This window comes from Mirounga angustirostris, unplaced genomic scaffold (assembly GCF_029215605.1).
Source record: "Mirounga angustirostris isolate CCGP_5_RB_7025 unplaced genomic scaffold, mMirAng1.0.hap1 SCAF_1, whole genome shotgun sequence".
Taxonomy (NCBI): Eukaryota; Metazoa; Chordata; class Mammalia; order Carnivora; family Phocidae; genus Mirounga; species Mirounga angustirostris.
In genome coordinates, this window is record NW_026991709.1 from 138,974,813 (window position 1) to 139,001,327 (window position 26,515).

The window sequence follows — 26,515 nt, forward strand, 5'->3', positions numbered from 1 at the left end:
CCTGCTAGAAGTCTGTTGCATATGTGAATCCTTCTATTTGAGGTACTCTTACCTGAGGGCTTCAGGTACCTGAAATGCTTCTTTTCATTTAGGTCCCAGCTCAAATATTATCTCCTGAAAGGCTTTCCCTAACCACTCATTCTTACGTAGCTGCCCACCTCTACAGTTGCTTTTTATATCACCATGCCGTATTTTCCTCTTTGCACTCATCTTTGCTTTCATGTCTACTGTTTGTCTAACCTATTAGAACCAGGCTCCATGTGAGATGGGATCTATTTCTCTAGTTCACTACTATACCCTTCAGGGCCTGGAACAGAATCTGGGGAGAAAAGCAGAGAGGCAGGAAGGAAAGTACTTCTTATGGCAACTCAGCAGATCTCTTTAACAATTTCTATAGCCTTGACATTTCTGACTGCTATGGACTACCGTGTATCCACAACCTGGTTCAAGTTCTTTCAGTATTCCATAAACTAAAAATGGTTAAGCATATATACATAAAGAAAATTGACAATATTGATAACTACTTTCATTGTGTCATAAAATTAAGCTATGTACTGGGGCGCCTGGGTGGCTGAGTTGGTTAAGTGGCTGCCTTCGGCTCAGGTCATGATCCCAGAATCCTGGGATCGAGCCCCACATCAGGCTCCCTGCTCAGTGGAGAGCCTGCTTCTCCCTCTCCCTCTGCCTGCCTCTTTGCCTACTTGTGCTCTCTCTGTCAAATAAATAAAATCTTTTAAAAAAAAATTAGCTATGTACAAGATTCCAGAAGATGAAAACACCAAACTTTTATTTTGATTAAAAAACAAAAAAACATATTGAGATTCTTCTCTTCTGTCACAGAAGAAATCCCTTACATGTGGCAACTGAACTCAGCTTTTCTGTATTTACTCTTTTCATTTCTTACTGGAGACGGACAGCTAGATCCTACTAGAATTCGTGTGTACTTACAAATCAGATTTTTGCTAAAAGTCTAAAATGACCCACAATTTGGTCTTTGGGTTGTATGTCTGACCTCCCTGTTCTAAAGGATTAAAACTTGTAAGAATTTTCCCTGTGGGAGAGTTGTTATATTTTACTGTGATTTTAAAATATATTTACTGTGACTTTTAAATGTCTAATAGATGAAGAAGTAACTAGTTCTGCAGATTTCCAAAATGATCCATTAATTTAAAAATATTATCTTATTTAGATAATTATCCATCAACATTATAATAAATTCTTTATACATGAACGGGGGAGAAGAAACCCTTCAACTTACCTCTTCAAAGCCCATTTCAAATAAACATTCAACAGCTCCTCTGACAGGTAAGAGTCTAGTAGAAAAAGCTGTGTTTCCAATCCGGATAGATCTATATTTTTCATCATTAGGGTTTCTGATTTAAATAGAAAAAGTTTGATTATCTATAACAATTTATACTTTCCACAGTGTTTTTGCACTCCTTTTTACATTTTATATTGGCTACACTGCTACAAGGTATTATAGTTCCCAACTTTAAAGAAATAGGAAGCACAGCCCGGAAAAACAGCCTGATTCTGTGATTCTTACCTCAGTATACATTTACTACCACCTTACTGTTTAATTTCATAGCTGATAATATTAATGCTTCCATAAGGGAAACCCATGCAACATTTTCATTCTGTGCTGTTAAAGCCACATACCTTTATGAGTTTTTAGGTTGCTAAGAAAAAAATCTAGGTAAGCTCCAGACATGGGTGTAGGTTTTGCCTATTTTGTTCTGATGGATCTCAATCATCACGAATGGTGCCTGATGCATAGATGATAGTTAATAAATACTTGTGAAATGAATGAATAAAAAAACCTAAGAAGCTATATAAAAATGGATCACAGTTCCTCAAACACTTTACCTCTGACAAATACAAACCCAGGTATACCTTAGAGTCACTTGATTTTCTTTCTTCCCTAGACCAATGATTGCTTTTACTCTTAAGTTCTGTTTCAGCTTAAGATACATTTTTGTCACAGCCAATTTTTTTTTTTACCATGATTAAGATTTTGAATAGCATACATGGGATGAGACCAGCATATGAAAGGCTTTGAGATTTTTAATAACCTTGATAAATCAGAAAGGCTGTTTAAAAAATCAGAAAAAAATACAAGGTTAAGATAATCACAGTATTGGGGCACTTGGGTGGGGCTGTCAGTTAAGCGTCTGCCTTTGGCTCAGGTCATGATCCCGGGGTCCTGGGATCGACGTCGGGCTCCCTGCTCAGCTCAGCGGGGAGTCTGCTTCTCCCTCTCCCTGCTCATGTTCTCTCTCAAATAAATTAATTTAAAAAAAAAAAAGAATCACAGTATTACACTCAAAAAGCCTTCAGAACATAATTAGGATGATGAGTAATTTTTTTTTTTTAAAGATTTTTATTTATTTATTTGACAGAGAGAGAGATAGCGAGAGCAGGAACATAAGCAGGGGGAGTGGGAGAGGGAGAAGCAGGCTTCCTGCCAAGCAAGGAGCCCGATGTGGGACTTGATCCCAGGACCCTGGGATCATGACCTGAGCCGGAGGCAGACGCTTAACGACTGAGCCACCCAGGCGCCCGATGAGTAATTTTTTAATAAGATTTTATTTATTTATTTGTCAGAGAGAGCACGCACAAGCAGGAGGAGTGGCAGGCAGAGGGAGAAGTAGGCCACCGCTGAGCAAGGAGCCTGATGGGGGACTCAATCCCAGGACCCAGGGATCATGACCTCAGCCAAAGGCAGACACTTAACCAACTGAGCCACCCAGGTGTCCCGATGAGTAGATTTCATATCTGACACAAACCCCCTCACAATAGTAGTGGCTTCTATTAGCACTATTTTAAGAAGGATTCTGAGGCTGTGTCAGGGTCCATAGGAAGGAGTGCTGAGGCCATCTGCCTGGGGTATGGAATGGGGATGGTGGACAAAGGCTAGCAACTCATTAACCATTCTTGTCCTAATTTAATTGTGGAAATTTCAACATATTTCACATTTGTTTTCCATCAAGCAACTCTCTATTGCCAAACTGTCATAAATACATGAATCTGCTTTAAACTTTTCCTTAATTTCAAAAATTATGCAAGTTTATTACAGAATATTCAGAGATAAAGCTCTAAAATAGTGTTATTCAGAATGTCCACAGACTGGTGCCCATCTATAAACTTCTTGCTAGTCATTCATGAGAAGTGCAGAAATTGAGACTACTCAGCAATTTTTCTAACAATTTGATTTGCCATGAAATTTTTATTGTACTTTACAAAGTTATAGATCCACAAAAAATTGGAAATTAAAAACAAAAACACTGTTCTTCAACAGAGGTCTTTTGAGCATCACAGGTGGTTGAAAAACACAAAGAAAAATATATGCTCTATTCTTTTATTCTGTGTTTTAAATGAGTTTCCCAACCTTGGCACTGTTGACATTTGAGGTCTTTGCTGTAGGGGACTGCCCTGAGCACAGCAAGATAATTAGCAACCTGGCTTTTATGCCACATTATATTGTAAGTGTGCCTCCTTTTCTTACCACTTAAACAAAAAACATTAAACTATACAATACTCCTACATTTATCAATGCCAGTTATAGATAAATGAAGCATCTTTTCATGATATTCAACACATTTCACAGGGTCATAAACATCAGTACCACCAGGATGATATAATCTACTGGTGCAAAACTGCCTGATTTTTTTTTTTTTAACCTATTTTTTCTCCAATAGCTTCCAGATTTTTACATGATCAAAGTCTTTCTCTGGCTCTAATTTTCTAGTTTTTCCTCCCTCTTTCACCACTGTTTAAAAATTCTTATAAAACCTAGACTAGTTGATCTGATACAGCTTATTATTTTGATACATGTTTCAAAGTAAATCATGGTCTAGTCTAGTCAGCAATTTTCTACCTTTTAACATCTACGGGCCTTACGTACCATTTATCTGTTTTTCTCACTAAAAACATAATGCAAACAAACAAACAAAAAACCCCAAAAAACCCAACAGTAATGTCCAGTTACTCAAATCCTATCTTCCTCTTTTTAAATATGTTGGGCACACCAGCCATAGTACTGAACACACAATAGTGCCAAAAGTTCGTCCTGAAGCCCTCACAGGCTTAGAGAACTGGGCCATAAAGCCATTAGAGCTCAAATCCAACAGATCCTATTTCCTACCCTTGGAAAAGTACCACTTTCTAAATCTCTAGCTTCACAGCATCATCCCAGCGCATCCACCATCCTTGAACTCATTACTATTCTCCTTATCTTGCAGTGTCTAAAGTACCCCTAAGGATCACCTTTATTTTTGCTTCATTTTCTTCTTCCATTAACTTAATTTCCTGTGCAGACTTTTCTCAAATATTTTTTGCTGTAATTCTTCAATGTGCAATGTTTCTACCTCTGCTGACCCTTAACTATTTCTGCAACTTGTAATATTTATCTTGCTTGTTAGCAATAATTTTGCACCCTTTTTTTTTTTTTTGGTTGTTTGTTGGACGATGTTGAAAGAATGGGACCTTGAACGGGCAGCAAAATGTCCTGACCCACTCACCACCACTTTGAACATATTTTGGTGTCTTCCTAGTTGTCTTACCCCCTAGTTGTCTTTGTTTTTACAACTGAATGGTAGAAAAAAGTCATGCTTTTCACCTTGAAAGTTATAATCGACCATATAATTAAGATTTTAAGACACACTGGGGCACCTGGGTGGCTCAGTCAGTTGAGAGTCCGGCTCTTGGTTTCAGCTCAGGTCATGATCTTGGAATCATGGGATTAAGCCCCATGTTGGGCTCTGTGCTCAGCATGGGGTCTGCGTGGGATTCTTTTCCTGTTCCTTTCCCTTCTGAGCCCCAGCTCCCCACCCCCGCTCTCTAAAATAAATTAAAAAACAAAATCTTTAAAAAAAGATTTTTTTTTTTTAAAGATTTTATTTATTTGAGATAGAGAGCATGCACATAAGCAGGGGATATAGCAGAGGAGGAGGGAGAAGCAGGCTCCCTGCTGAGTAGGGAGCCCTATGCAGGGCTTGATGAAGGGCTTGTTCCTAAGACCCTGGGATCATGACCTGAGCCAAAGGCAGACACTTAACTGACTGAGCCACCCAGGCACCCAAAAAAGATTTTAAGACATGTAGCTTCCTACTGAGGTCACAGACTCAGAAAAAAGAAAAACTTAAATGTTTCTATTTCAGAATTTCAGAAATGCTGATAATTAAATATATCTAACCATTTACTAGCCCTCTACCTCTTTAGAATGCATAATCTCAGAAAGGGTTTACATAAATGGAAATTTAGTACATGAGAGATCCTATAATCTTGTATTTTTATTACTAATCAAAAAGGTGGTTTGTAGGCCATTTAAAAAAATGTTTCTAGGGGCGCCTGGGTGGCTCAGTCGGTTAAGCGACTGCCTTCGGCTCAGGTCATGATCCTGGAGTCCCGGGATCGAGTCCCGCATCGGGCTCCCTGCTCAGCGGGGAGTCTGCTTCTCCCTCTGACCCTCTTCCCTCTCGTGCTCTCTGTCTCTCATTCTCTCTCGCAAATAAATAAATAAAATCTTTAAAAAAAAAAAGTTTCTAGTACTTCTGAAAATCTATCATTCTGAGATACATGTAAATTTTTCAAAAACATCTTTAGAACCATCTGGGAACCATCTCTGGCTCTAACTCTACCATTCTATATAGCTGACAAAAAGGGAAACACACATAATCTAGCTTGTTCAACATGAAAAACTGAATAATGGTAACAACAGATAACATGTGTGCCTTCATTCCTCTTTTGCAACAATCCTATAATGCAGGCATTTTTCTTTCCTCTTAAAAATGAGGAAACTGAAAAAAAATGAGGAAACTGAAACCCAGAGACTTTACATAAATTGCCTATAACCACACTCCTAGGAAATGGTTGACTGGGATTTAAATGCACTGGTCTTACTACAAAGCTTACATACTCCCCACCATACAATATGCCAACAAACTCACCAATCCTCTCTAAATTTCTCCAGTTGTCAACAGTCACCTAGATTAGAAACCTGAAGTTATTTGGGTTATTTTGTCTCCTCTCTTTACCGGCTCTACTCCTTGCATTCAGTCATCAAGAACTGCCAATCCCTGCCTCTGATAGTTCTTTCTCTATTCTATCCCCATTTATGCTTATGATTACTGTAATAGCTTCACAAATGAAACCCATGCCTTGTGTCTTCTTACATCATTATTCTACATGAAACTCCTTCATGTTTCTCTTTGACTCTAGAAAGTACAATCATTTTCTTTTGCCTCTTACGTCAAATATATGTTCTCTGCTATTCCATGAACCCATCCCATCTTACCAAACCTCCATTCTCAAAACTCTGCCACACTAGGTCCCTGGACTATCTCCAGACATAAACATGTAACTGCTTGAACACTGTCTTCCAATTGTTCTCTAGATTTTATGCTGCGGCTGTTTTCCATACTTGCGTCTTTCTCCTAAACATATTTATTTTCTTGGAAGAAACCACTTTCCGTTTTTGGCCCTTCCCAATCATACGCAGTGCAGTTTGTAACCAATAACTGTGTGCAGTTTGCAAAGGAAATTAGTGGAACATCAAACATATTTTTTAAAGAATTAAAGGAGCTAATTATCTAAGGAACACATGTGGAATGCTAGTCAAACTATTATAAACTTTGCAAAGTAGATATTATTGAGGACAGCTCACCTTTATCTAAAAGTCAGTGAACTAAAAAAAAAGTAAAAAGTTCAAACCCATAGCATATTGTGCATGCAAATTAGCTTATGTTTTATCCTATAATTTCATTGGCTTTATAACTCTTAGTTGGGGAATAGGTAAACATCACCTGAAGGAGAAATTTGAAATGTAATCAAAGGTATTATCTTCACTTGAGTGCAGTGACAAGCATTGCTGTTAAAAACAAAACAAAACCTACTAATGAAATTCTCATTTCAGCATTCATTTCATAAAATACTATGTCAAACCCTGAGGCAGGAACAAGATATATCAAGACAACATCCCTTACACAGTCCCTTATCTCTAACACTGATTGATTTCCCAAAACAGCAAAAGGAACAGAAACCTTGGTTTTTTTCTACTCTTAAATAAGTTAGTTTAACAGATTTGTAAGATAGTGTAGCTAGAGATCAAGAAGAGATCGGGGCTTTTCTGTTAAGAGGTTAACAACTCACTGGACTTAGAAGTGTAATAAAGCGTGTTTTCTAACTTCCTGAAGCCTAAAGGAGTTTTAATTCTAATATAAGAGCAGGGACTACTACTATTATATGCACAACTCTGAGATATTATAGGTTAGGGTTTAGACCACTGTAATAAAGTGAAAATTACAGTAAAGCAAGTCAAATGAATTTTTAAAATTTCCCACTGCATATAAGTTATGTTTATACTATACTGTAGTCTATTAAGTCTTTAATAGCATTATGTCTTAAAAAATTGTACACATACCTTAATTAAACATACTTTAATGCTAAAAAATGCTAACTACCATATGAATTTTCAGTGAGTTGTATTTTTTTTTTTAAAGATTTTATTTGTTTGACAGAGAGAGACACAGTGAGAGAGGGAACACAAGCAGGGGGAGTGGGAGAGGGAGAAGCAGGCTTCCCACGGAGCAGGGAGCCCGATGCGGGGCTTGATCCCAGGACCCTGGAATCATGACCTGAGCCGAAGGCAGACCCTTAACAACTGAGCCACCCAGGTGCCTCGAGTTGTAATCTTTTTGCTGGTGGAGGGTTTGCCTCAATATTGATGGTTGCTAAAGGTTGGGGTGGGTGTGGCAATTTCTTAAGACAGTAAAATCTGCCACATCAATTGACCCTTCCTTTCATGAACAATTTCTCTGTAGCATGCAATGCTGTTTGATAGAACATCTTTCAAAATTGGACGCAATCCCCTCAAACCCTGCTGCTGCTTTAGCAACAAAGTTTGTTATATTCTAAATTCTTTGTTGTGATTTCAACAATCTTCACAGCATCATCACCAGGAGTAGATTCCATCTCAAGAAACCACCTCCTTTGCTAATCCATAAAAAGCAAGTCCTCATCCATGAAAGTTTTATCATGAGATTGCCGCAATTTAGCTGTATCTGTAGGCTCCACTTCTAATTTGAGTTCTCTTGCTATGTCCACCACATCTGCAGTTCCCTCCTCCACTGAAGTTTTGAATCCCCCAAAGTCATCCATGAGGATTGGAATCAATTTCTTCCAAACGCCTATTAATGTTGATGTTTTGACCTCCTTCCATGAATCACAAATGTTAATGGCATCTAGAATGGTGAATCCTTTCCAAAAGGTTTCAACTTACTTTGCCCAGGTCCATCAGAGGAATTATTATCTATGGCAGCTATAGCTCTACAAAATGTAAATGTTAAAATAAAAGACTTCAAAGTCCAAATGACTCCTTGATCCATGGGCTGCAGAATGGATGCTGTGTTAGCAGGCATGAAAACAACATTATATCATTGTACATTTCCATCAGAGCTCTTAGGTGACCAGGTGCATTGTCAATGATGGATGATGTGCTATCACCCAGGCTTTGTTTCTTCCATTTATAGAGTATAGGCCAAGTAGATTTGGCATAATTCTTAAGGGCCCTAGGATTTTCAGCATGGTTAATAAGCACTGACCTCAACTTAAAGTCACCTGCTGTATTAATCCCTAACATAAAAGTCAGCCTGTCCTTTGAAGCCAGACATTGACTTCTCCTCTCTAGCTATGAAATCTTTGATGGCATCTTCTTCCAATCAAAGGCTATTTGGTCTACACTGAAAACCTGTTGTAGTGTAGCCACCTTCATGAATCATCTTAGCTAGGTCTTCTGGATAACTTGCAGCTTCTCATCAGCACTTGCTACTTCACCCTGCTCTTTTGTGTTATGGAGACAGCTTCTTTCCTTAAACCTCATGAACCAACCTCTGCTAGCTTGCAACTTTTCTTCTTCAACTTCGTCACCTCTCTCAACCTTCAGAGAACTGAAGAGGTTAAGGCCTTGCTCGGGATTAGGCTTTGGTTTTTAGGAGAATGTTGTGGCTGGCTTCATCCTCTATCTAGACCACTAAAACTTCTTCCATTAGTAGCAATAAGGCTCATCATTTGTGTGTTCACTGGAGTAGCACTTTTAATCTCCTTCAAGAACTTCTCTTTTGCATTTGCAACTTGGCTGTTTGGTACAACAGGCCTAGCTTTTGGGCTATCATGGATTTTGACGTGCCCTCCTCACTAAGCTGAATCACTTCTAGTTTTGGACTTACAGTGAGAGATGTGCACCCCTTCCTTTCACTTTAACACTTAGGCCATTGCAGGGTTATTGATTGGCCTAATTTAAATTATTATTGTCTGTCAGGACACCAGGAGGCCTAAGGAAAAGAGAGGGACAGGAGAAGGGCCAATGGGTGGAGCAGTGAGAACACACACAGTATTTATAGATTGTTTGCCATCTTATGTGGGTGCAGTTGGTGCATCCCAAAACAATATTAACATCAAAAATAACTGATCACAGGATAAAGAAGATGGAGTATATATATACAATGGAATATTACTCAGCCATAAAAAAAGAATGAGATCTTGTCATCTGTAACAACATGGATGGATCTAGGTGGCATTATGACAAGAGAAGTCAAACAGAGAAAGACAAATATCATATGATTTCACTTATATGTGGATAAAAAAACAAAAAACAGAACCAAACACATAAATACAGAGTACAAATGATGGTTGCGGGGGCGGAGGGGGGAGTGCGGGATGGGCAAAATAGGTGAAGGGGAGTGGGAGATACAGGCTTCCAGTTATAGAATAAGTCACTGGGGCACGGGGGTGCCTGGCTGGCTCAGTCAGTAGAGCATGTGACTCTTCATCTCGGGGTCATAAGTTCAAGCCCCACATTGGGCACAGAGCTTACCAAAAAAAAAAAAAACTGTCATGGAGATAAAAGATACATATAGGGAATATAGTTAATGGTATTATAATAGAACTGTATATGACTGATGGTAACTACACTTGTGAGCACAGTATAATGTACAGACTTGTGGAATCACTATGTTGTACTACTGAAACTAATGTAACATTGTGTGTCAACTCTATTTCAATTAAATGAAAGAGCTCACTGATCAGGGATCACCATAACAAATACAATAATGAAAAAGTTTGAATATTACAAGAATTACCAAAATGTGACACACAGATACAAAGAGAGCTGTTGGGAAAAATGGCACCAACAGACTCGCTCAACACAAACCTTCAATTTGTAAAAAAAAAAACCCCAAAAAACCAAAAACCAGTATTTGCAAAGCACAATAAAGTGAAGAGCAATAAAACAAGGTATACTTGTACTTAACTAAACAAGGGTAGTTTTTCATATCATCTTCAATTATGAGTTCCAGACTCCTAATTCCCTTTTTAGATAAAAACTTTTCAAGATCAGAAACATAAGCCATAGGAAAGACTGTAACATGAACTGAAAGCAAGGTTTCTTCTATGAGTTTGATAAATATTCATAATGGTGATTCTGATGCCAAGTCATTATTTGCATGCAAAGGTTTTCCTTCCTCAAAACACCTTGATCTTAGATTTTGGGTTTCACTAGATTAAAAGCAGAAGTGAATCCTATTACAAGGCCACTTCCCTTTTCTGAATAATGGGGTTTAAATAGTTTGGTGGCTTTCCAGGTTGGAGGTCTCAGGTCATAAGATCTGGAGGACTCAGCTTATGAGTTCATTCACGCAGAGTCCATTGGCATCCCTGTGCTTTGAAGAGCTGTTAGACCTCACAGGGTAGAGGTGAGTTGAGAAGATGTCACAGAGGAGAAAGGCAGTCTCCACATAGGTCACAATTGTGTAGCTGTGTACACGGCACATGCTGCACATCCCTTATAGCATTTGGTGGATAATAAAGGTTCATTTTTCCTTCAATTTACTTTTAGAATCCTTAATGTTACCTCTATGAACAATATATTGCCATGAACAATGAAATGCCATGGGTTAAAACACCACACTTGTAACTAGTGTCTCTAAAATTGGGTCACATCAAATCTATAACCTTGAAACTAAGAATTTCCTTTTAGACTTCATGCCAATATACCCGCCACTTAGAAGAACAAGTGCATCAGGGGGTGAGGTGGGAGAAAGAACCTAGATAGTAATCATGGTGACCTGATAAATGAGGTAACCCCACTCAAGTACCTGGCACCTGGAGCTCCTTTAACCTAGGTTCCATTTCCCTCCCCCACACAAGCCACTACATGATTTGATCTAAGAGCTGAAGTGGATAATAATTCAAAATGAATAATCCAAATTGCCTCCCAATTCCCCAAACCTGTAAGGTCCCTTAAGAATCTACAAGTGTAGGGCGCCTGGGTGGCTCAGTTGGTTAAGCGACTGCCTTCAGCTCAGGTCATGATCCCAGGGTCCTGGGATCGAGCCCCGCATCGGGCTCCCTGCTTGGCAGGAAGCCTGCTTCTCTCTCTCCCCCTCCCCCTGCTTGTGTTCCCTCTCTTGCTGTGTCTCTCTCTGTCAAATAAATAAATAAAATCTTTAAAAAAAAAAAAAGAATCTACAAGTGTATTTTGCTCACAAGAGAATGAAACAAATTACTCTCAGCCAAAGTAATCTTCACTAATTCTTATTTAAACGGTCATGTTGAAAAGCAGAATACAGGTATTAAGAGAAAAATTGTAACTTTAATATGGTTAATAATATTTCAATCAACAAAAGTGGGCAGGAAAAGACCATAAAAATGTAAAAACCCCACCACTTCAGTAGTAGTATGCTTTAATATTAAGGTATTCACAAAACGTTGGGGGGGTGGACATTAAAGCATACTACTACTGAAGTGGTGGGGTTTTTATAGACGAACTTCTCATAACCCTGCGACTAAGGCACTATGTTCGGGAAAATCCACGCAAAGGGAATGAGACGCTGTTACCATTTCTGTGCTGACATTAAGACAGTTAACCCGACCGGAATCAAGTGTTTAGGGCACGCCTTCTCACCTCCCTCCGCGTGCGCCTTGCCCGCGACCTCCAGTTCACCCTAGAGGACCCCGACATTAGGTGCCAAGGCACAAGTGCAAAGAAACTTACTCTTCTCGGGAGGGAGTGGCCCGGCCGGGTCTCGAGGTCCCTGGCCGGTGGGCTCCGATTCTGAGCCGGGGCAAGGCTCAGGCCCCGGTCCCTCCTGGCCTCGCCACCCTTCGGGGCCCGAGCCGGGCGCCCCTAAACCCAGGCCAACCAGGCGCCCCCTCACCGCCCGCGGTGGCACCCCGTGCGACTCCTCAGCCCCGCACCTGAGGATGTTGTCCGCATAGGTGAGCAACAGCTTGGAGGCCTCCAGAAAGGTCTCCGGGGTGTTCTGGCACAGCTCGGCCACGGCCGGGGACGCGGAGCCCGACGCACTGCCCAGCGCCGCTGCCGCCATGCTTGAGCGCCCGCGGCCGTCGCCGCCCCTCGCGCGCCGCGTCCCGCACTGAGCAGGCGCTACAGCGCGCGGCCTCCGGTGCGGCGAGCCGGGAGGGGCGTGGCGCTCTCCCCGAAGGTGGGGGGGGTGGCGGGGAGGGGCGGGGGACTGGTCTGGAGGGGCGGGGGCGGCCTCAGCCAGGCGGGCTGGGTGGGGGCGCTCCGGGAGGTTGGGGGTTTGGACCTGGAGGGACTGGGGCCTCGTCGCCAGGGCCTCGGGGCTTCGATCAGAAAGAAGGGGCGGGGTGCTTGGTTGTCAGGGCCCGGGGGCTTCAGCGAGGAGGGGAGGGAGATGCTGGCCCGTTTGTCCCAGAAATCCGCTCCTTCCACGCCCTAGGGTGGGCTTAGATTGATCCAGCCACGAAGGTGGGGAAACCCCGTAGTACAACCACCCCTTTTCCCCCAAACAAAACAATCTTATAGCTTCCTCTTCGCAAATTGCCAGGTGTTCCTAGATACGTGTGGATGAAAAGACCCCAGAAGGAAGGAGCAACAAATGTTTAAAACCAAACGGGTGTCTGTATACTCTGCTGGGTTTCTGGTGTATAGATTCTTTTTAGAATTAGATGAATGATTGAAAAATCTTTTTCATAAGTACCAGTTCAAATAGTATGATGTCTCTGTAAAGAAGTAGTTTTCAAACCAAAGGTTGCAAAGTAGTGGGTTGTGGACTCAATTTACCGTGTAGTGACCAGCATAAACCTACATACCGTAAGGACAGAATAGAATAACATTGGGGGGGGGGGGGTGGCAGTAAAAATATGCATCTCACATAGTAAGGGTAGGTATTATTTTGTGACTTTGTATCACAGGTAGCCATCATGTCATTAATGTCCTTTATTCCTTTTAGAAGATGAATCCTAACTTCTTTAATCCATTCTCTGCCTCACCATGTCCTTGAAAGTGTACTTTACCAATGGCTTCCTTCTTTGCAGACATACCTTTCAAACCTCAACAAATATTTTTCTTGACCTTATGTTTTTAAGGTAAGTTATTTGCATAAGTAGCTTATTTAAATGTTCTTGATGACTTAATCTTCTGTTTGCTTCTTAAATTTGAAGTTTTCTTTCAGTATCTCAGAGCAAGACCTTGAACTATGCCATCTGCTTCAATTACCATTCATCTGCTAGATATGTGGGAAAAGTTTTTAATATGTAGGTTTTTGGACCAGCTTCCAAGACTAGTGTGTTTAACTGACAGTATGTTACTAGCAGCTGTAATTAAAATTTTCAGTGACTTAACACAAGAGAAATTTCTTTTTTGCTCACATAACAGTTTAAAAAGCAGGTGTCACAGACACCCGGTGGCTCAGTCAGTTAAGTGTCTGCCTTCCACTCAGGTCATGATCCTGGGGTCCTGGGATCGAGTCCTGTATCAGGCTCCTTGCTCAGCGGGGAGCCTGCTTCTCCCTCTGCCTGCAGCTTCCCCCGCTTGTGACCTCTCTTTCTCTCTCTGATGAATAAATAAAATCTTAGATAAATAAATAAAAAGCAGGTGTCATTAGTCAATGGGCAACTTTCCTCCATGTAATGACTCAGGCTCCCAGGCTCCTTCCATCCTGTAGACTAGAGGTCAAAAAACATTTTTTTGTTGGGCCAGATTGTAATGTTTAAGGCTTTGTGGCCATAGGGTCTCTGTTTCAACTCTTTAATTCTGCTTCTGCACTTGTAGTTCTGTAGACAGTACTCTGATATTAATGGACATGGCTGCATTCCCATGAAACTGTTTACAAAAACAGGCAGCCTGCTGGATTTGGCCTGTAGTTGGCTAACTCCTGCCATAGAGCCTCAGAGACTTCTGCATTTAGTAAGTGGTTGGGCAAAAAGAAGGCATACCTGCTTCTTAACCACATGGGCCCAAAATGACATACAGCATTTTCTCTACCATATAATTGGAGAAAATGAAGCCCCATCTAGATAAAAGAGGGAAGGCTGGGAAATGTAGCCCCTAGCTGGACATGTACTACCCACAACTCTAAAGGATGGAAAGGTGTGGGGAAGGGGGCCTAGAATTATAGCTAGCTGTCTCTAACCACAAACTATATTCATCTTAATTTGAGTTTCTTTTTTCACATTTATTTATCCCTATAATAGCTTAAAGTTATTATACACTATATAGTATTTTGACTTTTTTTTTAAAGTAACAACACTTTTTTTTTTTCAAATAAATTCTTAGGAAGAAACCCAGTATATAGAAAACACCAACGTGGAGATGCTCTAGAATTGAAGCCGGTGGGGGGGGGGGGGGCAGGCAGGAGGGACAGAATGCCATCAGCTTAGCCTGTCTCTTGACAGAGATAATGGCCACCAGGCATCTTTGTGGGGAGCATGCAAGCACAGTGTGAAAACCAATGCCATAGAGTTAATACTGTGATAATAATGCACAAGTCTAAAAAATCATAGAAATCATCATTTTGAGGGTAATTTAGTAAGTTATTTTAAATCACCTGAAATTTAAATCATTCCAAATTACTGTTTACCAATATTCCTGTTGAAGTTCTTGAGTAAATACCATCTCTCTTGGATATCACCATTTATGCAGCTGTTAAGAGGGCTTATTATAAGGGACTTTGACTCATTCTTTTCCCTGTCTGCTTCTTCCACTAAGTTGAAAATATTTTTTTAGTTCCTTTAGAAAAGTTGAAGATAGTAGGCTACTCTTAATCTCTTTATACTTTAACATCGCTTCAACTAAAGGTTGTTCTAGTTTTACATCAGCATTGAACTTTCCGTTGTTTTATTTTTTTTCCTCCAAAATAATTTTTTTTTAGGATTCCAGCTTTATTAAGCACACCATCATTAGAGTTGACACATGGTGGCACTATTCTTAAATGGAATAGAAAAAAGAAATAACCCATTAAATTTCCCCAGGATCAGTTTTGACATAAAAAAGAAAATACTGACCTCAGTGAAGACTGTAACAGGAGAAGGGGTGAAGCCTTTTAGGAACTGGTACGGTGATTCACTATTGTGTGATTGCATTAAGTGATTAACCAACAATTATTTATTGAGCACCTGTTGTGTACAAAGCAGTCTGATGAAGGACATAAGGGATTTTGAATCTAGTAGGAAAGACTGAACTGATGATCATAACTTACACACAGGCAGCCCTTGAATTGATGAAATAAAAAAGTTACTGTGAAAAGAAAAAAAAGTCATTGGTAAAAAAACACACAAAGCAGTGTATATATACTAACCAATAGAAGTATATCTGTTTATTCATTCATTTCATAATTCAGTCATTCACCAAATATTTGTGAAGTGGCTACTACAAGCCTGGCACTGTGCTAGGTACTGTGAAGCAGTGAAGTAGATAAGCATTGGCCCTGCTTTCATGGAAATCATGAGTTTACAGCCGTGGTTAAATCAGCATCAGCATCACCAGCAAGGAATACGGTACTAAATCATTTTTTGGCTATTGGAGTATCATAGATATTCTTACCCCTTTCCAAATCAAAGGAAAGGAGATCAGAGGTAGAAATAAAAATGAAATGACTTTTTGGTGGTTTTACTTTTCTACAAGATTTTAATTGATTTGTCACTTCTTATCCAAGGTAATCTTGTGATATTACAAAAGAAAAAACACCACATTAAAACTGTTTCATAGGAGTTTGGGTTCAAAAGAATATATTGTAGGTCTTTTCACACTGTAATTTCAACATATTGCAAACAATGAAAAGGGACAGCAAGGCTGGATATTTCTCACAAGTTTTAGTTATTTTATAACCACATGTTTGTTTAATTCCTCTTAAATTAACTCTCTAGTTAATGAATGAAGGTCATGCTAAGAAGTGACTGAATAGGCCTTGGATCAAGGAAGACTCAAGGTCATACTGTGCTTTCCTAAACTACTTTATGGAAAGTACATTTCCAAACTCGTTTAAATTCAGTACTAACCAGGAAAAGCTAAGCTTGACCAAAATTCTTCTCTAGAGCTGGGAAAGAAGGCAGAGCACTCATAAACAATTGTTTCATGGGGCGCCTGGGTGGCTCAGTCCTTAAGTGTCTGCCTTTGGCTCAGGTCATGATCCCAGAGTCCTGGGATCCAGCCCCACATGGGGCTCCCTGCTCCGCAGGAAGCCTGCTTCTCCCTCTCCCACTCCCCCTGCTTGTGTTCCCTCTCTCACTGTCTCTCTCTGTCAAATAAATAAAATCTTAAAAACAACAACAACAACAAAACAATCATTTCAAGACACACTGTCCAGAAAGAAACAAATATGGCTGGGAGGATCAGATGCAGTTTACATCGCCAATCCTTTATCTAAAAAAGAAAAAGGACACAAACCTCATACCTGGGAGAGCATGTGAGCAACGGATGGTCATCTAAATAAATACCTTGCTGTTCTTTTTTTTTTTTTATTATTTCATGTTATATTTTTCCCTTTATAGATTCACAGATAACTCTGAACAAATGAAGTTATTGTATTTTTTAGACACTTAGAAATAAATGTTTACAATCTCTGTTTTGTTTCCATTTTTGTTAGACATTGTGCATGGCATTTTTGAGCCCTGCCCCAGATCCAACAATATTTGTTTATTGTAGAAAAGACACCAAATAAGACTAGGCAAAAATGGGGGAACTTCACAATCATTGTACATCCCTGCAGATCTTAAAATAAGTAAGTAAATAAATAAATAAATGTATACACACACGTATTTTACAAGGTATATATATTTTGTAACCTGTATCTCCTAACATGGTTTCGACCTCTTTCCACATAATATTCACTTACGAAATTATTTTAAATGGCTGCACAGCCTTTAGTTGTACTACAAAATAACCCATTTCCTGATGTTGGGCACTTTGGTTAGTTCTACTTTACTATTATAAACAACTTTGGGAGGTACAGTAATAACTTTAAGGCTACAGTAATTTCCTTAATTCTTCCCAAGGATTTCAGTAGAATATGACAGCGTCCCTTCTCCCAGCAGATGGAAATATATGGACATCATTACCCCCTCCCCTCCCCCCCCAAATCCTTTTCTGATGGGCAAAAAAACTATCTCCTCCGTCCTGTGCACGTTCTTGATTATCATCGTCACTGAAGTCGCACGAGGGCCGTTCCCTCCCGCGCAACCTGAGCCTCACCGTCTCCCGCGGTCTGACCTCTACCAAGGTGACGCGAAGGAAGGGCCACCGGCCGCACCCGGCTCAGACGTAACGCGTGCGTGCGCGCGCGCATGAGCGGACGTGCGTGTGCAGACGGCGGCTGCGCGGGCGGCCCGAGGCCTGGTGAAGGTATCAGCTGCTTGCTACGCTTCTCCTTCCGCTTCTCCACCGCCAGATCGGGTGGGGGTTGGATCGGAGAAGGGGAGTCTGGTGACCTGGGCCTGGTTTCTTTTCCTCTCGGCGTGCTTTCTTCGGGGGTGGGGGGCGTGGGGGGGTGTGGTGCTTGGGAGGCGCTGTGGGAGTTGGCCACGCCCCCTCACTCCCAAACCCCGCCCCTGGGTTAAAACCCTAATTAGCTCCACGTTTTGAAGATCAATAACGTTCACTTACCCCTACCTCAAAGAATAGGCCCTGAAGTGTCTTTTGTGTCATTGGCACCAGAAATACCACTTAGCCTGAGGCCTCAGTAATCCTGAAAAAGGATGCTTTCTGCAGTCCATAAAAAGCTGGGAGTGCCTTTATATTTTTCATGGTGTAATTCTATTGTGGTGAATTGAATGAATCATCATTTCACCTCTTTGTCTTGGAATGTCTGAGGGTACTTACAGTCTAAAAAGGGAACTCCAAACAGTTGGTTTGACGATAAGTATAAATTAAAGTGATGTTAACGTTATTTTCCCTGTGTTCGTTAACAGCTCACACCGAGCCCCTGAAAGAAGTTTTCGGCTATTGTTTCTTAGTCCTATCAGCTATTTAAACGACAGTGATTACCTCCTGAACGTGTTGTGATCTGTTACAGGAATGTGTTTCTGATCATCTGAATCTCAACCATGTTGTCAAACTGCTTGCAAAATTTATTAAAAATTACAAGCACTCATCTATATTCAAGATTATGCCAGCGATTATTAGGAAGTAGAAGGTTTTTCGGAACTGTGCCAACGTTCAAATTTTGTAGGCGGGTCGTCATTACAGGCATTGGCTTAGTGACTCCTCTGGGTGTTGGGACTCAGCTGGTCTGGGATCGTCTTATCCGAGGAGAGAGTGGAATTATTTCACTGGTCGGTGAGGAGTATAAGAATATCCCTTGCAGTGTTGCTGCTTATGTGCCAAGAGGTTGTGATGAAGGTCAGTTCAATGAACAAAACTTTGTGTCCAAATCCGATATCAAGTCCATGTCTTCTCCCACCATTATGGCCATTGGGGCTGCAGAGTTAGCCATGAAAGATTCTGGCTGGCATCCTCAATCAGAAGCTGATCAAATGGCTACCGGAGTTGCAATTGGCATGGGAATGGTTCCTCTTGAAGTTGTTTCTGAAACTGCTTTGATGTTTCAGACAAAAGGTTATAGTAAAGTCAGCCCATTCTTTGTCCCTAAGATTCTGGTCAATATGGCAGCAGGCCAGGTCAGCATTCGATATAAACTCAAGGGCCCCAATCATGCGGTGTCTACAGCCTGTACCACAGGAGCTCATGCTGTGGGAGACTCTTTTAGATTTATAGCCCGTGGTGATGCTGATGTGATGGTGGCTGGAGGTACAGATTCTTGCATTAGTCCTTTATCTCTTGCTGGGTTTTCCAGAGCCCGTGCTCTGAGCACAAACCCTGATCCTAAGTTGGCATGTCGACCATTTCATCCAAAGAGAGATGGTTTTGTAATGGGAGAAGGTGCAGCTGTGCTGGTGCTGGAAGAATATGATCATGCTGTTCAACGAGGGGCCCGGATCTATGCAGAAGTTTTGGGCTATGGACTCTCAGGTGATGCTGGTCACATAACTGCGCCTGACCCTGAAGGAGAAGGTGCCTTAAGGTAAAGACTTGTTTTGTTTTTAAAAGATTTATTTACCTATTTGAGAGAGAGAGAGAGAAAGAGCATGTGTGGGGGAGGAGCAGAGGGAGAGGAGAGAGAATCCCAAGCAGAGTCCACGCCAATCCCATGATCCCAGGACCCCAAGATCACAACCTGAGCTGAAACCAGGATCCACTCACCCAAAGGCCGTTCAACCAGCTGCGCCACCCAGGTGCCCCAAGACTTGTTCTATTTAAAATATTTCTTCAAATAAGACATTTTATTAGACTTTCAAATTGGGGAGTCCAATATAGTAGTATCTGCCCTTGGTGTACAGTATCTTTGATGTTTTTCCATTTTAGACTAGACAAAATGGTTTTGAATTCTTTGCTTTAACATGTTTGAAAGATTTGAAACCATTTGAACATCCTTAACAAACATTGGATTTTAGTTAAGGCCTGTAAAGTTGTGAAGAGGGCCATGTGTGTCTTTGCCAATTTTTCATACTTCCAGTTGTGCTTAACAACTGTCAGAGTGCTCGTTCCCACAGTCCTCCTCTTTGGCCCTTCATCAGACTCAGACAGTAAAGTCAACCCTTCTAGTTGTGTCTGGTCTCTCTGCCATTTCAACAGGGTTCTGCTGTTATTAAAACAGTACTTTCTAACTTTTCACTAACCAGGGATTCTGACTCTAGGCCTGGGGTGGTGCTAGAGATTCTGCCTTTCTAACAAGCTCCCATGATGCTGATGCTGCTGGTCTGAGGACCACAATTTGAAAAGCAAGTTGATATTGCAGAAGAGATAGTTAAAAAAAAAAAAAAAAAAAAATCCCTGTTAATGTGTTAGCTAATAGGTTAGCTTGCTTAGATCATATAATGTTTTTTGTTTTTTTGTTTTTTTTAAATAATTCTTTTTTTTTTTTTTTTTTTAAAGATTTATTTACTTGACAGAGAGAGAGACAGAGAGAGAGGGAATACAAGCAGGGGGTGTGGGAGAGGGAGAAGCAGGCTTCCCACTGAGCAGGGAGCCCGATACAGGGCTTGATCCCAGGACCCTGGGATCATAACCTCAGCCGAAGGCAGACGCTTAACGACTGAGCTACCCAGGCGACCCTAAATAATTCTTATTTATTTATTTGACAGAGAGCGAGCGAGAGAGAACAAGCAGGTGGAATAGCAGGGAGAGGGAGAAGGAGAAGCAGGCTCCCTGCTGAGCAGGGAGCCCGATGCAGGACTCGATCCCAGGACCCTGAGATCATGACCTGAGCCAAGGCAGTCACTTAACCAACCGAGCCACCCAGGCGCCCGATCATACTATGTTTTAACCAGTTAACTTGACCAAGAGTTGGCAAACCTTTTCTGTAAAGGGACAAATAGTATTTTCAGCTTTGTGGGCCATAGGGTCTCTGTCACAATTATTCAAATCTGTCTTCTAGTGTGAAAGCAGCCATAGACAATACAAAATGAATGGATGTACTCCAGTGAAAGTACAGTTGACCTTTGAACAATGCAGGGGTCAGGGGCACTGGCCCACCGTGCAGTCAAAAATCCATGTATAACTTTTGACTCCTCCAAAACTTAACTACTAATAGGCTATTGTTGACAAAAAGCCTTCCTAATAACATAGTCAACGTACACATATTTTGTGCATGTATTATATACTGTTTTCTTACAAAAGGTAAACTAGAGAAAAGAAAATGTTATTTAGAAAATCATAAGGAGGAGAAAATACATTTACAGTACAGTAGTGTAAAAAATCCACATGTAAGTGGACCCACACAGTTCAAACCCATATTATTCAGGGGTCAACTGTGTTTGTAAAAACAGGCATCTGGCCAGGGCCATACTTTACTGGCCCCTGAATTATGCTTTTGAGTTTTAGTAAATAATTGCTGGTGCTAGAAGTGTCAAACAAAGTAGCCAGCTACATGAAGAACTAGTTATATTTAGGCGAAACCCTTCATCACACTTCAGATTATACCCTGAGCTGCCTCTTAAGGACATATATGCAACCCAGAGATCAGGAGCTAAAACAGAAGGTGTTGACATTCATGATGTTTTCGAAGATTCTTCCAGAGCAGTGTTTTATTTTTGGATTTGTTTGTTTTTTGGCTTGGCGTTGTATTTCATTGATTTAGAATTCTTAAAGCCTAAATAGAATTTTGAAAGGTTATTTGAAGCACCAAAGTAATGGTGCAGACATCTTTAGATTATTGGGAAGTATGCCAAGTTTTATATTTAAATGTGAGAAAAAATTAAAACACGGTTATAAAATTTTTCTCCACATTTAGAATCACTACACACACACACACACAATGCACACCCCACTGATAAAAAATTCCTAGAAGAAAAACTGTTCTAGGCTTGAGTCAACATGGTTTTTCCCCAGGGAAAAATATCAGTTCAAATAAATGGAAATACATTTTGTTAGAGATTATAAAACCCATAGGCCTGTGTATTTATCTCATGGTGTTGAATCAGTCCAGGGTACTGGGGGTGACTCATTATTCCTGTGCAGGTGGCATTCTAACTCCTATGGTAATCCAAGTTGGGGTTCTGTTATTAGAGGAAAGGAGTCTCTTCATCCAGCATATATGTTTATTTCTTTCTCATAAGCCATATAAGGACTCCTGTGTTCGAATTAAACTTAGTTCTGATAAATTTGTTTCCGTATTTTATTAGATGTATGGCTGCAGCTGTAAAAGATGCAGGTGTGCAACCTGAAGAGATATCCTATGTCAACGCACATGCTACTTCCACCCCATTGGGAGATGCTGCTGAAAACAAAGCTATCAAACATCTTTTCAAAGACCATGCACCTGCCCTTGCAGTTTCTTCAACTAAGGGAGCCACGGGACATCTGTTGGGAGCTGCAGGGGCGGTTGAGGCAGCTTTTACTGCTCTGGCTTGTTATTATCAAAAACTACCACCTACTTTAAACCTGGATTGTACAGAACCAGAATTTGATCTCAATTATGTTCCACTAAAGGCACAGGAATGGAAAATTGAGAAAAGACGTATTGGACTCAGCAATTCCTTTGGTTTTGGTGGTACTAATGCAACACTTTGTATTGCTGGCATGTAGGACAAATCATTTGTAATTAAACATTGATATTTAAAAAATATTATGAACTATATTAAGTGGAGAAGTAAAATGTTTATATAAATATATCAATAGGATCAATCTATATATCATTCTGTATCAATACCCATATACCCTTTATCTGTGTCAGGGTTTCTCAGCCCTGCCACTATTGATATTTTGGACAGGATAATTCTTTGTTGGGGTAAGGGGAGCTGTCCTATATATTATAGGATGCTTGGCAGCATCCTCATCTTTACCCACTAGATTCCAGAAGCACGGTCTTCTCTAGTTGTGACAACCAAAATGTCTCTAGACATTGCCAGGTATTTTCTGGCTGGTGAAATAGTCCCCATATGAGAACCACTGATCTCTATTTTCCTAATACTCTAGGTCACACAGCTCTTTGATGTTTCACCTGCACTTGTCTCTTCCACAAACATTTGGTGAGTAGCTGCTCTGTGCTAGGCAAGGTTGTTGCATTGTACAACTCCAGGCATGCCATTCCCATAGGAGAAGGAATACAAATATAACGGAGTTTGCCTCAGTGATCAGCATTCTTTGAATAAAGCAGTCAGCCAGCAATGAGCTCTTTACTCCTTCTATCTAGCTAGCTCTCTTTTCTTCGTATTATCTATACAGAGATGCAGTAGATCAGTGGAATTTCCCTAAACGTCCAAGTTGTGAGTTCTCTGAAAGAAGGAGGTAAGATTGGTTTGGTGTTTCTTACTCTTTTTCTATTTATGGTGGCAGCTAGTAATTAATGGAGATAAAGGTCCTTGGGAACTTGTTGGTGACTTAAGCCACATCACCTCAGCCCACCTTTATTGCAGCTATGGTAGATAATTTTTGTGTCTGCTTCTAATGTCCCCTGCCAGTGCTGATGGTGCCGCTAATTTTCCACCCTGGGGCTTTGTCTGAAGATGTTTTGAGAGCTCATTCATCCCCATCTGGCTGGGAGTATTGGGAAGGGGACAGGGACAAGTTCCCTCGAGCAGCAGTCAAAACCAGTGAGGGATGGGGTTAGTGGTTAAGTGTGTCAGCCTCCTCTCAGAGGGATAGCTCATGTTCTCCGAAGTTCTTCAGGGGGTTTCTGGTCAGATAAAACTTCAGTGCTCAAGGCATTAACCAGCTCAATAACCTTCTTTATTGGCTTTTACCCCCTACCCTTTCCTCCTTTCCTTTTATCCTGTTCCTGGGAATCACCTCCCCAACAAACTTCCTTGCATTAGGCTCTGCTTTGTGGGGGACTCAGACTAAGGCAAGAAGTATGTGTTGAAATGGGGTTTATATAGCAAAGGGATAGAGTGAGTAAGTGGATAAATGGAGCATGTATATTTCTGCAGAACTGAATAGTGTTCCACCCGTTTTAATAGGCTGGATATATTGTCTGCCTACTGACCTTGACTATGGCACTCTATCCCCTGTATGACTAAAACTGCAGCCATGCTCATTCAGTTATAATCTGTTTTAACTGTCACTGGCACATATTAATTTCCTCAGCCAAAATTTGTTGGGTGCTAACTATGGCCCTGGTTTTGTACTGGCCACTGATAATAAAGTGATATGTCAGGGGGAAGTTTTCCTAAAAGAAGCTGAGCCCATAAGGGTGCATAGGTCTCAGCCAGGTTAAGGGGAAGAGAGGAAAGGAAGGAGGAGTATTGCAGTCTTGAGGAATAGTGTAGAAAGGTTAGAAAAGCTAGAACATTTGTACTAAACATAAATACATACAGCCTGAGATTGGGGGTGGTGGTGGCGAGGAATAGGAGATAAAGCAAAAAATCTGCTGCAAGTCAGGTCACAAGGACCCTTACAAGTTTTGTTAAGGACATAAAAGTAATGGGAGGTCATTTAAGGCAAGGCTAGGATGGTTTTGTAAGGTGTCGACTTGGCTAGGCTGACCTACATTTCCTAGAATTCTGTTTATGTTGTTGGTTAGTGCTGGCCATAAGAGATTCTTGTGGGAGATTTGGGGAGTCGGGGGTGAAGCAGCAGCCATTTTGTAGCAGATACATGTTGGGGCTTTGCTGGCTCACCTTGATGACAAGGCAGTGGCTGAACCCGCAACTGCTTTCCCTTCCGTTGGATCTTCCTTCCATTTCCCTGACTCCTGGACCAGGTATGTGTCTAGCTCCATGAAGGGCCCCAGCTTTGCCCCATACCACCGCCGTCAGACGCAGCAAGGCCTGAGTGGTTTCAGTTCATTCCCACGGTGGTGGGTTCCAGCTTGTTACTGAAACTTCACATCCATCTTCCCTTCCCAGCTGCCTGCCCTGTGGACTTCAGATTCCAGCATCAGAGGATAACAGGTGAACATAACAGCCTCATAGAGACTGTTTAACCACTTCTCCCAGAAGAGGAAGCTTAGTGGGACATATAGCTCCTAATGCTGCGGTAGGTTTCAGGTTCACGCTGGTCCTCATCCTCCCCATAATCCACTATTCATCCTAAATTCCTCCTTGCACTCAGCTGTTACCTTGGCAGGCCTTGCTGGCTCTCCTGGTGGTGTGACTCAAACCTTCATTCCCGACAGCCTGGGCCCTAGGCAATCATACCACACCTTTTCCAGACAGCAGTTGCTGTTTGTGTCTAGACCACTGGCATCAGGAGGCAAGGAAATACCAGAAGGCACCCAGGTACACCACTTAGATTCCACACATACTCTCCCTGTCCTCCTTGTAAAGCAGCGCCACCTTCTTCAGCTGATTAGGGTCAAATACCACAGCCAGTATGTTGACTTTCTGGGCTCTGGGCACAAGGAGTCCAAAGTGTCCTAGTGGTAACTATAGTTTGTTGTTCAGTGAGACACTTTCTGTGTTTCCTGGCAAGAGTATGTATACCCTTTGGAGACCAGAATTCTAACACTGCAGAGCCCAGAGTTGCAAGGATGGGAAGTATAAAATTCACCATTGTGATTGAATCATTGGGAGTGATGGTAAGTGGGGCCACTCCTGTTCCCCACACCCTTTGTGTTCTACCTACTGGGGACTTGGCCCCATACAGAAGTCTTTGATTTTAGCATATACTGCATCTTGAAGATGGCACCACATTCAGGATATTGCTTTTGAGCCACTCATTAAGGTTTGCCTTTAGAAGACTGTTCCAGCATTCTCTGAGGCTGGCTGCTTCTGGATAGTATGACATGGGATACAACTCATGGATCCCATGTCATTGGCCTGCTCCCATGGTCCATCCCCTTTGCTGTGCCAGAAGACCCCCTTGCTCAGTATTGGAGGAGTCATCAAGAGGATGTGTGTCACAGAAATAACCAAATTTCCGTGTTAATCACATTGTAATGAACTCTTACCAGAGCTTAACCATAGCTATTTTTAAGTCTTTTGTCATTTACAGACAGTTATTGTTGTACTCCGATGCCCTTGCAGAAGTGTTCCTGCAAAAGTGCTTCATCTTCTAGGAGATTCACGGAAAAGACTGACAAATACAGGTGTCTGATAACTAAGATCATACTACTGAACTAATAAGAATTTATAGAACTCTAAGGGAAAAACTGATGATGTCTATAATTTTTATGACTTTTTATTGGAAACGTTGATTTTTTTGTTTTGTTTTTCCAGATTTAAGAAAACCTTTTTTCTTAAGCTATCAGCAATTTGCCAACATATACCTTTATGAACAAAGTTGAAACATTTTTCTTTTCTTCCCTACCTGATCCCTCCAGAATTTGGAAACTCTTAATGTGTATTATTATTTTCACGTCCATATAGTTATTTGCATAAGTTCGGTAAGAATCTGTTCTCCTTGTAACAGGAAAGAACTACAGCAGCCAGTGAGTTGAACTCAGAGCAGTTTGGCTGGTGATCACTCATGAGCCCTGGCCATTAACCTTTGTACTGACAGTTGGGCTATTCTAAAGGGATTAACCCCATGGCTTGGACCAGCGGGAAGGTGAGAGATGGATGATCATGAATAAGCCCTTGTGAGGTCAGGATATGTGGAAAGACATTTGGGTTCACCTGCAAGGGCCTTAGACATTTCTCACTGCCTTCTATATCCCAGCTCGTAAGGCACTGATACTTCCTGGCAATCAGGAAGTTAATGCCATAGCTCTGTATGAGCCCTCGCACTGACCCTTCAGTAGATGCCACCTTAGTGCCCAGG

General features: G+C 41.3%; 2 protein-coding genes across 5 annotated transcripts in view; one reads left to right on the forward strand and one right to left on the reverse strand.

Annotated features, from left to right (window-relative positions):
* Positions 1 to 12,422, reverse strand: part of NGLY1 (N-glycanase 1) — a 56,680-nt gene extending 44,258 nt beyond the window's left edge. For all 4 annotated transcript variants that reach the window (XM_064588765.1, XM_064588763.1, XM_064588767.1 and 1 more), the window contains exons 1-2: positions 12,253 to 12,422; positions 1,259 to 1,373 (exon numbers count right to left, since the gene is read on the reverse strand). In XM_064588765.1, the coding sequence (XP_064444835.1) occupies positions 1,259 to 1,373; positions 12,253 to 12,383 (246 nt within the window). In that variant the 5' untranslated portion in view covers positions 12,384 to 12,422. The remainder of the gene's footprint in view (positions 1 to 1,258; positions 1,374 to 12,252) is intronic.
* Positions 12,423 to 17,403: 4,981 nt separating this feature from the next.
* On the forward strand, positions 17,404 to 22,451 carry OXSM (3-oxoacyl-ACP synthase, mitochondrial). Its single transcript, XM_045903903.3, has 3 exons — positions 17,404 to 17,659; positions 18,226 to 19,337; positions 21,997 to 22,451. The coding sequence occupies exons 2-3, from the start codon at positions 18,361 to 18,363 to the stop codon at positions 22,397 to 22,399; spliced, it is 1,380 nt and encodes a 459-aa protein (XP_045759859.1). The 5' UTR covers positions 17,404 to 17,659; positions 18,226 to 18,360; the 3' UTR covers positions 22,400 to 22,451.
* The last annotated feature ends 4,064 nt before the right edge of the window (positions 22,452 to 26,515 follow it).